The following is a 16781-nucleotide window of genomic DNA, read 5'->3' as shown; positions in this document are numbered from 1 at the left end:
AATGAATAAGGTAAAGATTTAATAACATTTATGAGCATATTTATCAACTGCAAACCAGGAACATTACACTAAAGGATAAAGCTGTTGCAGTCCAACAACAATAGATGAATCAGACGATAAGAAAAAGCTACATGGACAATACCTATCCAAATGACACACAACAACAAATGAACATTGCCCCTTGCTCTACACTAGTGCCTTATCATTCAACAAGTGTTTCACCCTTTCTCTTGTTGAGAAGCAGAGCCCTTATCCTTATCCTCATCGCAAATAGGATTAGACATGTTTGTATGTATGCGTGTGTGTGTGTATGTGTGTGTGTGTGTTTGTATACTCACATTTCCAGGTGAGAGCTTCAGCTGGTGTGTTTGGATGCTGGATCCTCTCCTCTTTAGCCTTCGCAAGCAGACGGATAGACAGCCGGGCACGTGGTGTGTGTGTATGTGTTTGTGTGTGTAAGCAGGACAAGAGACATTTGCTCCTTTTATCTTGCCACTAACCACCCCACCCCCCACCTACCCCCAGTGGGCCAGCCAATGGGAACGAGGCTCACATCCAATGCAAGAAAGACTGATTCACAAGTAGTTCCTGAAGCTGTGACCACTGTGCCTCTATATGCATATACACACACATTAATGCGTGTAAATATGCTTTCTTAGCATATAGCATGTGTGTACAGATAGACTACATTAAAATGAACTGGGAACAGCGAGAAAAAAAACATACATGAATAATAATCAAAGAGAACTACATTATTAGCAAAAAGATAACAGTATCAGTAAATATTGTAGTAACTGTATTTTACTGTGGTCAGTAATAGGTCATACTCAGTACACACCATAATTGAAATGTTTAGTAAAGAAGCAAGTATGGCACACAAACTTTGTTTCGTGATGTTTGTATAGAGGTTATGTAAAAGTTACTTTGGCCGCCGACTGAAAAGCTTCAGACATGTTAATCTTTAATCTTTTTCTTTCATCACAACGAGACTTTAAGCTGTGAAACCTTACCATTTTTGCATGACGGATAATCCAAAGGGTGTGACACACCAGACCAGAGATGGTTTTAAAGGGTCAGTTCTTAGTTGGTCCAATCTAGTTTTCTTAATATGGGATCCCACATTAACTCTGTTTTCAACATCCATATGTCACATGCTGAATTATGTGCAGGATGTAGTGGCTCCACATGTATTGTTGCTAATTTGTCTTCCATAATAAGTTACAGTAAATGAAATACTTTTAGTGTGACTTCAGTTTTTCAGCCCTTGAACTTGCAATGGTATGGCACCATCTAGTGGGAAAGATGGGTTACTCTTTCAGCACAACATGCACACTGACAATGAAGATTGTATTATTTGAATTGAATATATTTTACATTATTTTTTTGTATTTAGACCCAGTATGGCACCAAGAATCTTTCCAGACTCTGGACACATTCAAATCTGGAAAACACACACAATTGTTGATGCAATAGTTACAGTATGACAACCCATGCAGATACAGTATGGTTTGTACAACCCTTAGTATAAATCTATTAATACAGTGGTGTTATTTTCTTTGGTTAACAATATTTCAAATGACTTTTTCCTCCAATAAAGACAAACACAGTTTAGGTTTTTATATCAATGTATTAATGTTTTATTCTAATTACAATAAACAGAATATATCAGTCCCTTATTTGTACAAAAATACCTGAAAAGGTTACAATTAAGATTTATAAGCCATTCAACTATTTACAGATTGAAGCAAAGCACATTATGAATACAGGAACTCTCTCTCACAAAAAGAGATAAGTTACTGTTTTCTTTTTTGCATTCCCTGAAATACATAATAGTTTATATTTTTATATATAGATATATTTTTACTTTACTCATTTGTACAGCCACGGTATCTTGCATTGTGACAATGTTATGAAAATGCACAAGAGTCAACATGATAATCGATCAATCCATCTTTGCAACTCGCTTTCAACTCCAAAAGTAAACTGAAACTGCAACACGATAACTGAAAATAAGAGCGTTCATTCTCAATCATCTTTCGCCGGAATCATTTAGAGTGCCATTTTCTGCTATTAAATTGTATTCATCAAGTACTTCTTAACTTGCAAAGGGTTTCATACTCAAGGCGTGCTTGAACAGCAGGGAGTGTGAATGGTAGCACTGACTTTGTCATTCACATGTTAGGTCTGGTCTGTGCAGAGAGGGAGGAGTCAGCAGAGGCACCATCTGTGGTTACAAGTTACCTGGCTACCAAAACTGACACTGTGCTCCACTCCACTGAACCAATTTTAGTTACATGCTTGAGTGTAACATGACACCATAATTCAGATTGGATTATAATTTCTTCTAATTAACTAGAATTGATGGCATGAAAATTGCAGGTGTTTTATAATTTGGTTAGCTGTTGTTGCTCTAGGTGATGAGTGTGGTTGAATAGGTAACATTGTTGGTGATGGTGCTTTAAATCAGCTTAGGTAGCCAGGCAAGTTTTTTAGGCTTTTTTTTTCTTTTAAACAAACAGCTTAAACAATAGCACTGACAACATGGTTTATGTAACTGCACTCTTTAAATAATACTGAATCTACTTAATTTTGCTGCAATAATAGTTTTCAAGTAATCACAACTAGCAGATTGTTGAACATAATGGAGAAAAGTCTGTTGTTACAACTCCCAGCTTAATGAAACCAAAATATTCTTGTATCCATCATCATCCAGTACATGAAAGTCCCAGAGCTCTGATGAACCAGTAGTTTTTAACATGCTCCAAGACAACCCTGAGCAACCCGGTTACATTCATTTCTGTTAAGTGTAAAAATGTGGATATCCAAACCCACCAATTTATTTTTCATGTGTTCATTAATTGAATATACCCTCTGTCTTTTGCATTTATACAATTCAACTCGCTGCCTAGGAACACCCTGCGCATGTGACAGTTTTTTTTTTTTGCAAATATGAACTCCACCTTACAGGGCTGCCTGATCTGTCCCTCACTTGTTTACCTCTGCTACCATTCACTTCAGTCATCAAAAAATCTAATAGGGGGAGTTTAAGGATGAGTGCAGAGGGGTTGACTCAGTCTCAGGGGACTTTTAGATTAGTACTTAGAAACAGCTAGTATCAACAATTCAGTGACGTCTCAATAGCTTAAGATGACTTCCAGCAACTACTAGAAGATGCATTTCTGTATTGTTACTCTCCAGATTCCTCCAAACATCCACATATCAAATGTCAGTGACAGAATCCCTAAAAAGTAAACTCAAGATCCACATTCATGCAAATGATAAAACCTACCTATTAAATAAAATGTCTTCAATCTGTTGATTGTTGCTCTGGTGTGGTTTGAATTAAATGGAATATGACATCCCTTTTTGCAGTTTTAAGGGTAGAAAGTATATAGAGGAGCCTACTGTGCCTGAATGTGTGTATGTGTGTATGTGTGTGTGTGTGTGTGTGTGTGTGTGTGTGTGTTTGGGGTGGGCATCAATCTAAGCACCTACAGATTTTCACTTAATAGATTTAACTTGACTGTAAAGTTTTGTCCTACATCTAAATTTCTACAATTCTTTCTTCACAGCAAGGCATTGAAACAGTGAATTATGAGAATGTTGAGGCTCATTTGACCAAGTTTCCCAAAACATTGTGGCTTGAATTCATTTTTTAATTTATGAATATGTTGTCTTTAACTTAAGTCACCACAAGAAAGTGATGATTTAAGAAACTGGAGGCTTCTTAAAAATGGTTGGAATTCTTGAAAAGGATGTTTTTAAAGATCTGGGAAAATAATAACGTAATTAATAAGGGTAAAAGAAAAAAACTTAAAAAAGTTAATGCTTTGGGAAACTCAGGTATTTTTTTGTTTCTGATTTCACAACATCCCACCTGTCATCTATTGGAATGACAACCTTAACACTACAGATGCCAGTGTGCTTTAAAACATCACTTCATAAGTGTTGATGATGACGAAAATAGTTTTTGAATAATCAAACCTAAAAAAAAGGAAAACAAAATACATCAATAGATGCTATGTCATTAAAATAATAATAATAATAAATCACACTGGTCAATCATTTCATGGTAATGACAAAAGAAAACAGTACAGAACAGCGCTGAGAAAAAGAAATCTAAAATTTTCAAGTAATCAGTCACATCCAGATAAATAAATACATTTTGCTGAAACAATACTTTAAAAAATGATTCATCATTGCATCTTAGATAAATAATGGTGACCATGCACAGTGTGTCGATATAGCGTGGCTATTTTGTGCCTCATTTGATCAATATACCTTAAGACAACCTGCAGGTAAATAAAAGATGGCTGTTGATGCTGCATTATTACAGGTAAGTACAAATAGTTCTCTAATTATCCGCTGGATAGTGGCCTAAACAGAGCTACTATCAAAGCTTGGACTAAATCAAACTTTCAAACATGAGTTTTTAGAAATCATCAGGCATAGTCATGGTGGGACTATGTCAGAGAGGATTATTCTGAACCATAATCACTCTCGATGGACTTGAGTGAAGTGACAAAGGCTGAATTTAAATATCGACAGAATTCCAACCAATTTAGATACGTCTTCAGAGACTTTGAGATGGCGAGGATTTGCCCTTCATCATGCGTAATCCATTTTGTTCCATTCTGCCAGACATGATCAATCAGTGCAAAATAACATGTTTCTGTCTATGACAAAAAGAAATTTGATCCAGGTTATCTAGAGGCACTGTGAAATCTTCCTCCGTTATATTGTATAGTTAATTACAGGAAGTCATTAGTAGACTTGGCCAAAACACAAATGGAAACCCATTAAAATGCCTTTTTTGGGTTCGACTTGACCTGGCTGGTGCTAGGAAAACTAATGATTTTCACTGAAAGTGTACTGTTTAGGATAAAAGGTAGGCATAGCCAGTGCCCTCAAACTAACTCAGTGAGAGTTTGTTGCCCCTTGCTCTCTGACTGGTGATCTCATAATTGTCACTTGAAAACACATCTTGTACCAGATATCAGGTCAGTAAACTCAAATGAACGGACATGGGTTAAAAAAGGGTCCTGTAATATTTTTGAAGTCAGAGTCCTAACACTTCCAGTATTGTGTTTCTACCACACCGATGAGAGGGTATTTTCACTTTATCCAACGATAAGCTAAAGAAAGTGTAATGAGCCAGGCAGAGAGGACAAAGAGAAGGAGAGGCTGGGATAATTTATCACTGCAAAAAAGTGAACTAGCATTCGTGTACTTGCAGATAACGATTAGTTGACAGTCTAGTGTCCAGTGGTGCAGGTGCGCAGTAGATGTACTATTTGCTCAGTACTTCCAAGTAGAAAAGGCCACATTATCTGGAATGTAATCTATGCATTACATGCATTACATTCCAGATAATGTCTACTATTAATGTGGAGTTAGAGCACACTAATTCATATTCCTAACCGCATTTATGTTTAAGGGCACAGGACTATATCTAATACTCTTACAGCACTTTACTGACTTGGGGAACATACAGCATGTGAGAAGAGGCTCTGCTGTACATCTGGTCTGAACTAGTTTTGTTTGACAAAGAAAAATAGAGTGTGATTTGCTGACAGTTACTTGGGTAAAAGTCATAAAGGAAATGCTAGTGGTTATCCTTCCCTATGCTGTTGTGAGGACAATCAGACAAAAGAATGATTCTCTCATTCATCCAGCTTTATCTAATGCAACTGATAGCCTTATACCTTTGTCTGCAGTATAAGAAAGTGGATGAACCTACAGCATTGGCTGCATTTCCAAATAGTTGCCTGGTTTCACTTTTCAACATTACAATCACCAAAACTGTCTACCTGGTTACATAATTCATTTAGCTTTATTACTCATTTCACCCTGAATGTCACCATGGTATGATAAATGCATTATGTGGAAGTTGCAATTGGAAATACTTTAGGAAACTGGAGCGTGCAATAGAATTAACAAATACAGGATGACCTTTTTGTAGCTTATGTGGATAATGAAGAGTTACACATATCCAGGATGCAGAAGGTGGACTTTAAACACATTTATAAAGAGAATATTGAAATAATAACTGCAATGAATGTGTCAAAAAGAAAAAGAAACCCTGTGCGGTCAGAGATGAGCATGAGATTTTCTGTGAGAATGGACAACACAGATTCTGTGTTGTCCACTAATAAAAAAATACTTTGTTTCAACAATTCCAGATTTTTCCTTAGCCGTTTTCTCCAGGCTATTTTGTCCCGACAAACTTCTGATTTCTCCAAAAGCTCAAAAGGATTCAGAGGCCACACTCTTTCTGACGCCTCCATATTTCATCAATGTTGAATTTTGACATGTCCTTACGTGCCTATGACACTAGAGGGCGGTGGCACCTTCTTCTCACAGTTAAGTAATGCAACAGCGGGGGAAGTCATGCACCCTCAAAGGCCACTCCCAGTTTGATGAGTGCAAAACTAAGAGACAATCAACTCTCCATCTACAGTATATTCGTTGAGGATGAGTGATGAAAAGTTTGAATGAGACTACTGTTTGTTCTCAGAGAGCAGAGTGGTCCACGTGAAAGCTAGAATTGTTCTGCTGATTGTCCAGTTGAAGGGAAATACAGTCTACACTAAGAGAAAACCTTGAGGGTCACAGGGTCCAAGCTTATTGATGACTACGGGTAGCAAGATTGTGGAAGATTTTGCGACAGCATTGACACAAACGGCAGTGTTCATTTCCTTTATCTTCTCTCTTCTTGACACAGTAACTTCTCAAGCAAGTTGTGTATCCGACTCCTTGACTTCCATGCAAACCAAAAGGAATCCAACAGGTCATCAGTCTCCGGCGGACTCTCGACAATATAAAACGACAACAACGAAACATCAGTCAATTCACCAGCTTCTTATAAAGATAAAAACAAAAAGAACCAACCAACAGAAAGATTCTTTTTGTTATGTTTGTTTTAGGCAGAGTCAAGGGAGGTCAAGTGATAGGGATCATGGGTCAGATGATCCGTAGGTGTCATAAGGCCACGACGGTGCATGGGTGTCTGAGTTTACAAGGCAGCACTCCTCTGTTGAGCTGGTAGAACTCGACCAGCTGAATCAGGTCGGTGAATTTGGTGGCGCCGTCATCAAGGCTGAAGAAGACTTGGCCGTCCTCTTCACACTGCCAGCGTAAAATGGTCCAGGCATGAGGGAGCAGGGACACAGCACATGGGAAGAGAAAAGAGAGGACAGGGTGAAAAAAGGAGGACATCAGACTCTGTTTATAAAGCCCCTAACAATGGTTTGACATATCTTGGCTTGGCCTGTTTTTTTAAGAATATGCAACATGAATGCTGTGTGTGATGAATGTTAATAGCATTCATGTATTTGCTCATGTAATGTGTAATTTCAACATTCAATGTCCACACTATCTAATTTAAAAAAAAAAAAAACATTTAAGAAAATTCATAAATGCATACCGGTAGAATCTGGAAATGTTTGATTTTCTGGTGATGGCACAATGTGAGCACAAACGCCTTGGGGTTACTCTGACTGACTCTCAGCAGAAACAACCTATGCAGAAAAAGAAAGAATACTGTGAGGGAAACATTCAGCTGACTTTACTTTGATGGATGCAGTGAGAACTTTACATTTCATAATTTATTCATGGAGGAAAACCATATATATGAAATTTGTATGGAAATTCTATGGAATCTGTAGACTTACCCATCTACTTGTCCCTGCTGGTGGATAATACGATGGGATTCTTCTCTGGTTATCCTGCCATGGAACCACAGCTGAGCTATGTGGATGACTGCAGAGAAAATAAAAGATATAATACATTTAAAACAAGAAATAGGAAAAAAATGGACAACACAGGCCCTGAGGATTAGGAAATTAAGAAAAAGAAGTGATTAAGAAAAAGAAGGATGGACTACTTTGTTGATCCCTAAATGTGTTTGCATTTACCTGAACTTAATGAGGAGTGATGTAGTGGACTGTGGGAGCCTAATATGTTCATTCGTTGACTCCTCTTCTGAGAGAGATGCCACATACAGACAAAACAACAGGGATTAGTTCATGTTGCACTGTACACATGACAGTTCAGATTCGTGTTATTCTATTACATTCTATTAAATCTCATACAAAGTACCTAACAAAAAAGCAGATCACAGCTTAAATAAGTGTAAAGTTGATCTTAGCTTCCTCTACATTGTGTAAACATAATTGACCACTGACTTAAATTCTGTTGACAGAGCCAGTCCACAGCCATTAGATTAAATTTGGCATTTCATATTTTGACAGCTGCCCTACAGCCATCGCAGCTTTATGAATATACAAACCACTTTTGTAAGCTGAAAGTAACTGTCACTGAAAAATCAACACTTACTAACAGAGCAGTGTATGAGTATTTGAGGAAAATAAATAGTGCCATCTGTAGAATTCATAATAAGGTTTTGAGGTCTGCTCCTGGCACGGTTGACGGGGATAACATGAAACTCACCCTCCATGCATGCCCCTCCTCCATGGCGGCGCTCTGAGCCTCCACAGGGTTGTCAATCACCCTGCCTATCCTCCCTGAGAAGTCCATCGCCACAAGGGAGTTCTCTGATACACTACGCTAGGGGGAGACAGAAATACATGACAGTCAAAATACACAAACGTCAGGCTGCAGACACACACAACACATATATGAAAGTTTTTAAGTAACGGTATTAAGTTTAAATATTTGGTTCAACGATTTCAGTGTTTTGAAGCTGTAACTCAGTCTTTGATGAAGAAGAAAACTTACCACAGGTGCTGAGAAGTGTGAGAGCAAGGTTTTTCTTTGTTGAGGAATCTTATAATTCTGGTACAATACAATCCCATACTGTGAAGAAAAGGGAACACAGTGGTCAACCAACACCATCACATTCTGGATGAGTGTACTGTAAATAGTTAAAGGTTTGCTGGTGGATTTGTTTAGTCAACTAGTGTAAAGTAAAACTGAGAAGAAATGGCTCACTGATATATTTTTGATCCTGACCTTGTTTGGTGTACTTTCTGACAAAGTTTGGAACATTTATTACAATGTGGTCTGCAATCTGCTGATAATTATAGAAAACACACAACAAAACAATGGGTTGAATGTTTTAGGCTGTCATGGTGGTACCTTAAAGAGTCGGAAGGCAGTCATCCAACACGTCCTGCCCTGTTCGTCCTCAGCACACAGAATCCTCAACTCCTTCAACTCCCCTCGGCCTTTATTGGGCTGCAGATTAACATCAGAATCAGGACAGAGCTCATAAATGACTGATTGCAGTATATGATATCACATTACAGTATTATCATCATCATAACCACCATTATTATAAACACAAGTGAGGGTTTTAACTAAGCTGAGAAGGATGGTGAGCAAAAAATGTATCAACTGTGCTTTATAGAAAAAATAGATGGAAATATAAGGTGACTCAGCTCTTATTTAGATATATTATTAAACCATCTAGAAATACAGCCATCAGCAATAAACCCGAGCCTCAGCACCACATTAAACATATGCATGGCAACGATCTTCTCATGAGACAGGGAGCTAAATGAAATGTCAATCATTGCTCTGCTCATAATATTTCATTAGAAATCAGCTTCATCTCACTGCTGTCATCCGCAACTCACCTTAATACAGAACTCGTAGTCTGTGGGTGCACCGTGCTGCTTTTTGCCTGTGATGACAGTGAAGATGTTGCTGTCTTCTAGGTCTGCTAGTAACTGTAGATGTCTGGGCTCCTGGAGACAGAAATAATGAATAAGTCAGAACATCACAGAGAGAAACAGCCTGGAGGTATACAGACACAGAGAGAGACCTTTGAAGGTATTCTTTGAAGAATTTAATTATGTTTAATCTGACATATTTACTGAGTTATTGCTAGAATATATTAATATAGTGTATTCAGTGAAAAATAATGACTGTAATTACAAAGTAAATAATAATAATTGCATGTTGAAAAAACTCAATGAACCATATTCTTCCCTATCCTATATCCCTTGAAGATGGAAAGTTGCTGTTACCTTTGAAGTTCCTTTTGTAGAACAGTAGAGTCCTGAGCGCCGCAGGAACATGTAAACTTTCTTCCATGACTTTCTTCCCACCTCCTTCACGTACAGATACCCCTGGATTTCTGGACAACTACTGGTCGCTAGAAAATTCTAAAAGGAGGAGAAAGAGAAAGGTGGAGCAGGAGGATTAGCATACAGAAGTTTGGATTTATTCACTCTTTGATGTCCTCTAACAGATACATTCGGCACCAAGGACCCTGTGCCTCTGGAGGGGAACTCATCACATCTGAAGCATGGAAGCTCTCTGTCACTGCCACAGATACTGATGGCTGCAGCGACACTATCTGTAGAGGCATTGCAACAGACAGGAGGCGATTGCTTTTTGTCAAAAAACACAGTTTCATTTGGGCTTCTTGCAACAGAGCAAGACTGACAGCTGATAGTTGAGATGGGCTACAGCTTGAATTTTTACACACCGCAGTTGCCACCACGATAAGGATGTGCTACTGTCTGGAAAATCAAAGGATGTGGAGTACTGAATGGAGCTGAAAAGGGCTGACAGGGTCCTGACATTGCCATGTGTGTGCACACATACACTTTTTTCTATTTTAAAAACCAAAAAAGAAAGAATATATGTAAACAGAAACTGTCATGTTATGCAATGTGCCTCCCAAGACAAATACTTTATACATTGAATCAACATACAGTACACTCCTATTGGGAACCCTTAAAGCTTAAATTGTCTTGTGGGTGTCTGAAGTATTTGGAGTTTGCGGTTTCCATGTTTCACAAAAATATCACACCATGAAGTGGCAGGTTAAGTTATTAGAGCTGATTTGGAATCTGTGGCTTGCGGCAGGGAGGTAAACTGTTCCAGAGGACTCTTCAATATTTAAAGCACATGTTTGCCAGTGTTTTGGAAACTTCCCACAATGGGCCTCATGCATGAGCATTTTCCAGCATTTGCGGCGCTGCACATTCACACGCAACATTCATTTAAGAAGCTTTCTTTCTGAGGCACTACACCTTGCCGCTTTGTGTTGACATATGGCTCTGGCATAATGGCGAATATTGCAAACACCTGGTTGAGCTCGGCTCGGAAACCGTCTGCTTTGGACGGCACTCTAATTGAGTGGAAAGATCTTTTGTTTAGAATAAGTCAAACACTGAGGATTCCAGACACAACTGCGGCCCACCCCATCCCCGTTCATTTATTGACTCCTCTACGTAGAGCATAACGGAGCATAAGGTCTATATGATCAGCAGGGGAGTTAAAAGCTTTCCGTGAGTGGCAAGGATGAAGGGATGGATTCCACTTGTGGTTCTGTCTCTGACAGCTCCATTACATGATACAGGAGAGAGTCAGACTGCATGTAAACCCTAAATCCATTAAGGCCAAAGCTCTTCAAAATCCCAAGAATGTTTTTGTTTGGTCTCCTCCCAGACTTTTTTTTCTTCATATCTTTTGTGAAATCAGTATACGGCCCGTGAGTGGTCTCAAAGTAGCATGACACACGTGCGTGAATTTATACTGTGCAAACATACGGTAGGTAGGTGAGGAACTGTATGTTCTATTTCTGACTGCCTAATTCTATCCATCACATATGTCAGGCCTGTGGTGCGTGTGCCGAGACAGTCATGTGTCAACAGGGGATCAACAGTAGTTATTACTGCAGTCTCTGACGAGACACACTGTCTAAGGGTCAGAGGTGAGGTATGTCAGCTTGATTGTACAGTATGTAGCGGGTGCTGACTCTGAGGTAAACTAAGCTGTGTGCGTGTCAGGAAGAGGAGAGAGAATGAGAGACAGACACAGAGAAACTTGTCTTTATGTGTGTGTGTGTGTGTGTGTGTGTGTGTGTGTGCTGCGTGTACCTGCAGGAGCTGAGATGGTGGAATCATACGATTGGTTTCCTGGCACCATGCAACCATGTGCTCTGGGAAAAATGTCTAGTGGAAGAAAAAGGTGGGGAGAGAGAGAGAGAGGCAGACAGACAGAAAATATCAGCCACTGTGACATTAATTATAGGGTAGGAATTCATGACAGAAAAAGAAACGTCACGCAAATCTCATTAGTACTGTCAGCTGTCATAATATTTCACAATAACACAAAATGAAGAGAGGCACTTTGTCAGGGAGCATGCCTTTCATTTCATCTCTGGATCATCTCTGGCCACTCTTTAGAGCATAAAAACTTTACTGCACCAGTAAACGCCCTACATATAACTGTCTTTTCATTTGACCTCTCTAAACACAAGTTTCTTTATATTTTTATTTCAAATAATCTAAAAACTAAAGATGCAAACACCAAAAAATGCCTATACAAAATCCAAGGAGCTGTTGCCCCAGGTGTTTTTTTGTTTTTTTTAAGCGGCTATAGGTATAACATATTTCAACAAAAGGATGTCAGGTGTGACATGGCATGTTAAGAAATGTCTAAGAAAAAGCAATTACCAGGGGGTTTCTGAAGAATTCATATTTGGCATAGTTCTTTCTGAAGAGGAATCTACTGTCGCTGTTCATAGAAGCCTGGACCTGAACCACCAACTCATGGTCTTCTAGACAGCGCTCTGAGGTGAGACAGGCAGAGAGAGAGAGACAAGAACAATGATTATTTATTATTTAAACCATCTCAGAATTTGTTTACAACTACATACAAGCAAATGCTAATGATGATGATGATGTGTCAAAGGAGTGAAAAGTAATATGTGATTGTTGTATTCCTGTCTGACCAAACGGAGAGGAAGAGAAACATAAACTGAACAAAATAGTCTTTAAGATTACAACATTCCCCTGAGTATGTTACACAAGCACCATGGAAATTACTGATAAACTGTGAAGACATTGTAATTAGAGGAAAAGATCTATTATCAAGCTTGTAGGACAGAAACAGAAAGTCTAAAAGAAACAGTAAAATGAAACTGAAAGAAAAAGCACACTCATACCATCTCAACAAGACATTCGGTCTATTTTTGTGCGGTAAAAATGTTATTTTCTTAAAAAAACAAGTCAGTAGGGTGAGATTTTCTCATCCATTTCCAATGCAAATCAGGCTGATTAAAGACTTGATACTAGTACCTTGTCCTGTCTTGTTTCAGTTCTTTTTTGTTATCCAGGGTAGGTTCTGTTAGCACTATTTTTCTTTTGCAGTAACTTCCTGCTCTCAAGTACAGTTACATACATTCACATATGGAAGCTACTTCTTTTAAAGATGCATATATGACTGTTGTGACCACACACTTAATGCCATCATAAATCATTTTAGGCAATATTAAATTCAACAAGGAAAAAAAAATGATGAATGCGACATAATGAAAGTGCTGCTTTAAAAATTTTCCTGGGATTCATTTGACCAGTGGCCTGCAAAGATCTAAAAAATGCAGACTGGTTTCAATGGTTTGTGCTCATCAAACAAGCTGTGACTGATGATCTGACCCAGGCCTTTCTTTTTCAATGAGAATAAAAGAGCCTGTGATTCAGCTAAAAGTGTGTCCTTCTGTGGATGTGGTCAGAGGTCCTGGTGATTTATTTTCTCTGTAATGCTGACACCGGACATGACTCAGTCAATTCCAACGGCGTTAGAAGTTCTCCCTGTAGTGTCTTTAATAAAAGACATCCTTTCCCCAGAAGGTTCAATTAAAATTCTGTACCTTGACTCACTTTAGCTGTGCCAGTATATGGTTTGATAATTATTTTTATGTGAAAATGAAAAAGAGAACTTCTTTCTGACTGCACAGCTCCATCTCATGTCTTTATCTCATTTCATGTGTTCCCTCGTTCTCCCTCTTTATCCCCCTGTGACAATCTCCTTAACACCGTCACGAATCTTCTCTTTCTTTCCGTTTCATCCTGTTGCCTATCTGATGAGTCATTCGTGTTCGTGACTGTGACTCACCCTGGCAACACTACCTCACTGTCCCGTCGCTGTTAACCTTTTCAGGCTGACGAGTAGAGGTCAGCGTTACTTATCTCAAAAGGGCCATTTCATCCCATTCAGTAGTGCACTGGGAGTGGGCAGCTATGTACGGGAACAGGCCTCTCTATTCAAACAAACTATTGTTCGGGCCTCTCTGAAACTTCTATTCTCGTCTATCGCCCAACCACATGTGCACACATTAAGTGTCTGGGCACATACATGTGCGGTGCAGATACAGTCTGCACACACACACACACACACACACACACACATAAGCATGTACACACACAAGAAGGAATCTCACATACTGCTCTCATACAAAAAAATGCATTAAAATAGTACTGACTGGAGCAAACCATACATGTAGGCAATATTCATATATCAACATATATTTACCTCTAATATACTGTGGACAAAATACATCTAATCAGCAAACATAGCCTAAATGGATTTGAGTCATTCAAACTATATTTCAAATGACTAACTTCATCTACGACACATATATTTCTGGTTTTCTTGTGGGTTATTCAAAATGTACGGAAGACTAGAAAGACTAGACTAGAAATGTTGATATATCTTGAAGTAATTTAAACAATAGTAATAGAAACATTAGGCAAGTAACAGAGCTCCAAACCAGCCTAGTCATTTGTTAAAATATGTAAGTGAATACATTTGTGAGGCATACACAATGCATTCAATACACAGAGGGTTAACAAATACCACTAATTGTCATGCAAACCCAATATTAGCCACCATTTTAACAGCTTGTAATTTTGTCTCCCACATGTATATCCATGGACACAATCCTCATGTGTACATCTCCACAAACAAGCACGCACACACACACGCGCGCGCACACACACACACACACACACACACACACACACACACACACACACCACACACACACACAATGAGTCAGAAGGTGTACTGGTTCTGCAGTAGCAAAGGCATAACCCTTTAATTTTAACAATCAGCAGCACACTGCAGCTTTATCACACCTCATTTACTCAAACTCCTAAACATAAAATACAATAAGTAGTCATTCCAGACCTGAAAAGAATACGGTTGCAGTACAGGTGCACCGGAACAGAAGGGCTATAATACAATAGAGCTACTCCGAGCCAACAATGATGTCACTTACAACAAACCAACCTAACTGTATTTGGCAGCATTGTGTTGGCTGCACTGGTGAGAAATGTAATCAGATCATGATGGATGGTGAAATATTAGGTTAGACTTTTGGGACCTGTATTTTGAATAATGCAATATTTTTTCTAAAGGTTTCCTCATATGACAGGGTAACAGTCTATATATAGATGCAACACTAAAATCTTGGCAAAACAAAAAAATATATCCAAACAAGGATGTCAGCTGAAACGGCAAAAATGAAATCTTTTTACATATGTTTTTTGTCACCATGCCTCGCTCCGTGTTTCACTACCTGGCAGACTGCTCTTCATATAAAACTACACCCCCTTCTCTCCCACATCTGTTAAACTGTGCAGACATGAGCACAGAGCACTGGCTCAACTTGTCTTCCATAAGTGCTTTATAATCGCCCTCTCCTCTGGGGGATGCTGGGTTTTCTGACATTAAGCTGGCCACGGCTTTCCAAACTTACTGTTATACTGCCAAGCCTAACACAGAATCACCCTGACAGAAAGGCAAAGCTCCTCATACAGCAACAAGTTTGACACACCTTGATTAATCAATATTGTGCATATTACTAAATCTATAAAGAATCTGCTGTATGAAAAAATGCTACCTCTGTAACTGCTATCGACTGACCAACTAAAATGTAACACTTAGATCTGTTATATCAAACTAAATGTTCTACATTGAATACTATTCCTCATCTCTGAGCCAACTTCATTTTGACCTTTTTAATGTCTAGTACAATTTAGAGATCTCCGTCTGGTGCAGTCTATTTTCAGGAGAGTGGTGTTGGGAGGTATCGCCGCTCCTGACCTGAAGAACGTCTAACATGAAAGATAGCCTTTTAAACTCTACATCAATCATCTCCATCACCTCTTTGCCATGTCATTTATAGAAATGGATCGATAACATTACACCCTCTCTGATACTGAGAAGAGCACAAGGCGGTAAAGGTTTTGTTACAGTGTTCATCACTTACGTCTCCTAATCCATAACCTTCAATTATCACGTCTCTTCCTTTAGCTTCTCATTCTGTGCCCTTCATGTAATTCCCTCTTAATGGTTGACAGGAGGAAAGAAAACTTAATATCATCTTCGCTATTCTTAACAAGTAGCTCAGGACCCTGAATAATGGGGTCAAATATCTCATGCAACTGTCCTGGATCTTTTTCCATACCCAGGATGATTCTATTTATCTGGAGCTTCAAAAACACTTAAATCGACCTGCCAGAATTTTTAAAAATCAGTGAAGGATGCCAAATACCATATGTGATACTTTTTCTTTCTTTTCCATCCATCATCCTCTGTATAAACCAAAAAACTTCTATCAGAAACAACATTCAATCTACTTAAAACTCAAAAGCTGTAAGCTTCAGGCTGCAAAATGTATCAATAGCTGTGTGTTTAATTTTATGAATTGAGGACAAATATAGTTTCTGCTTGTTCTACAAGAGTCCCAAGAGTATTGACACGCTTTAATAAGAGTCTCTGGGAAAGGCTGCCTCCACTTAAATCTGTTATCTGTTATAAATCTGTCTGCTGGAATCTTCATCAGCCCCGTTCAGCACAGTCTCCTTTTACTGAGTCATCAGTTAGCAGTTACAAAGTGAAATTCAATCTCAACACACCTGTAGTTAGCATCAGCTTTTATGGTGACAAGGTTTAAGATTATTACCTTCCACCATTACAATCAGTCATCTAGAAGCAACAGCTCCATCTCTAATACC

General features: G+C 38.7%; 1 protein-coding gene across 5 annotated transcripts in view; it reads right to left on the bottom strand.

The window, feature by feature from the left end:
* Nucleotides 1–1607: 1607 nt before the first annotated feature.
* grb10b (growth factor receptor-bound protein 10b) overlaps nt 1608–16781 on the bottom strand; it is a 71296-nt gene continuing 56122 nt past the window's right edge. For 4 of the 5 annotated variants that reach the window (XM_042425172.1, XM_042425174.1, XM_042425173.1 and 1 more), the window contains 11 exons: nt 12435–12550; nt 11856–11930; nt 9993–10130; nt 9600–9710; nt 9100–9198; nt 8740–8817; nt 8452–8568; nt 7917–7983; nt 7674–7761; nt 7427–7520; nt 1608–7128 (listed from right to left, as the gene is read on the bottom strand). In XM_042425172.1, coding sequence (XP_042281106.1) covers nt 6982–7128; nt 7427–7520; nt 7674–7761; nt 7917–7983; nt 8452–8568; nt 8740–8817; nt 9100–9198; nt 9600–9710; nt 9993–10130; nt 11856–11930; nt 12435–12550 — 1130 coding nt within the window. In that variant the 3' untranslated portion in view covers nt 1608–6981. The remainder of the gene's footprint in view (nt 7129–7426; nt 7521–7673; nt 7762–7916; nt 7984–8451; nt 8569–8739; nt 8818–9099; nt 9199–9599; nt 9711–9992; nt 10131–11855; nt 11931–12434; nt 12551–16781) is intronic. The other variant, XM_042425175.1, reaches the window with a different exon arrangement.

This window comes from Thunnus maccoyii, chromosome 10, assembly GCF_910596095.1.
Source record: "Thunnus maccoyii chromosome 10, fThuMac1.1, whole genome shotgun sequence".
Classification (NCBI taxonomy): domain Eukaryota; kingdom Metazoa; phylum Chordata; class Actinopteri; order Scombriformes; family Scombridae; genus Thunnus; species Thunnus maccoyii.
Note: the sequence above shows the minus strand (reverse complement) of the source record. Positions and strands in the feature narration are given on the sequence as shown.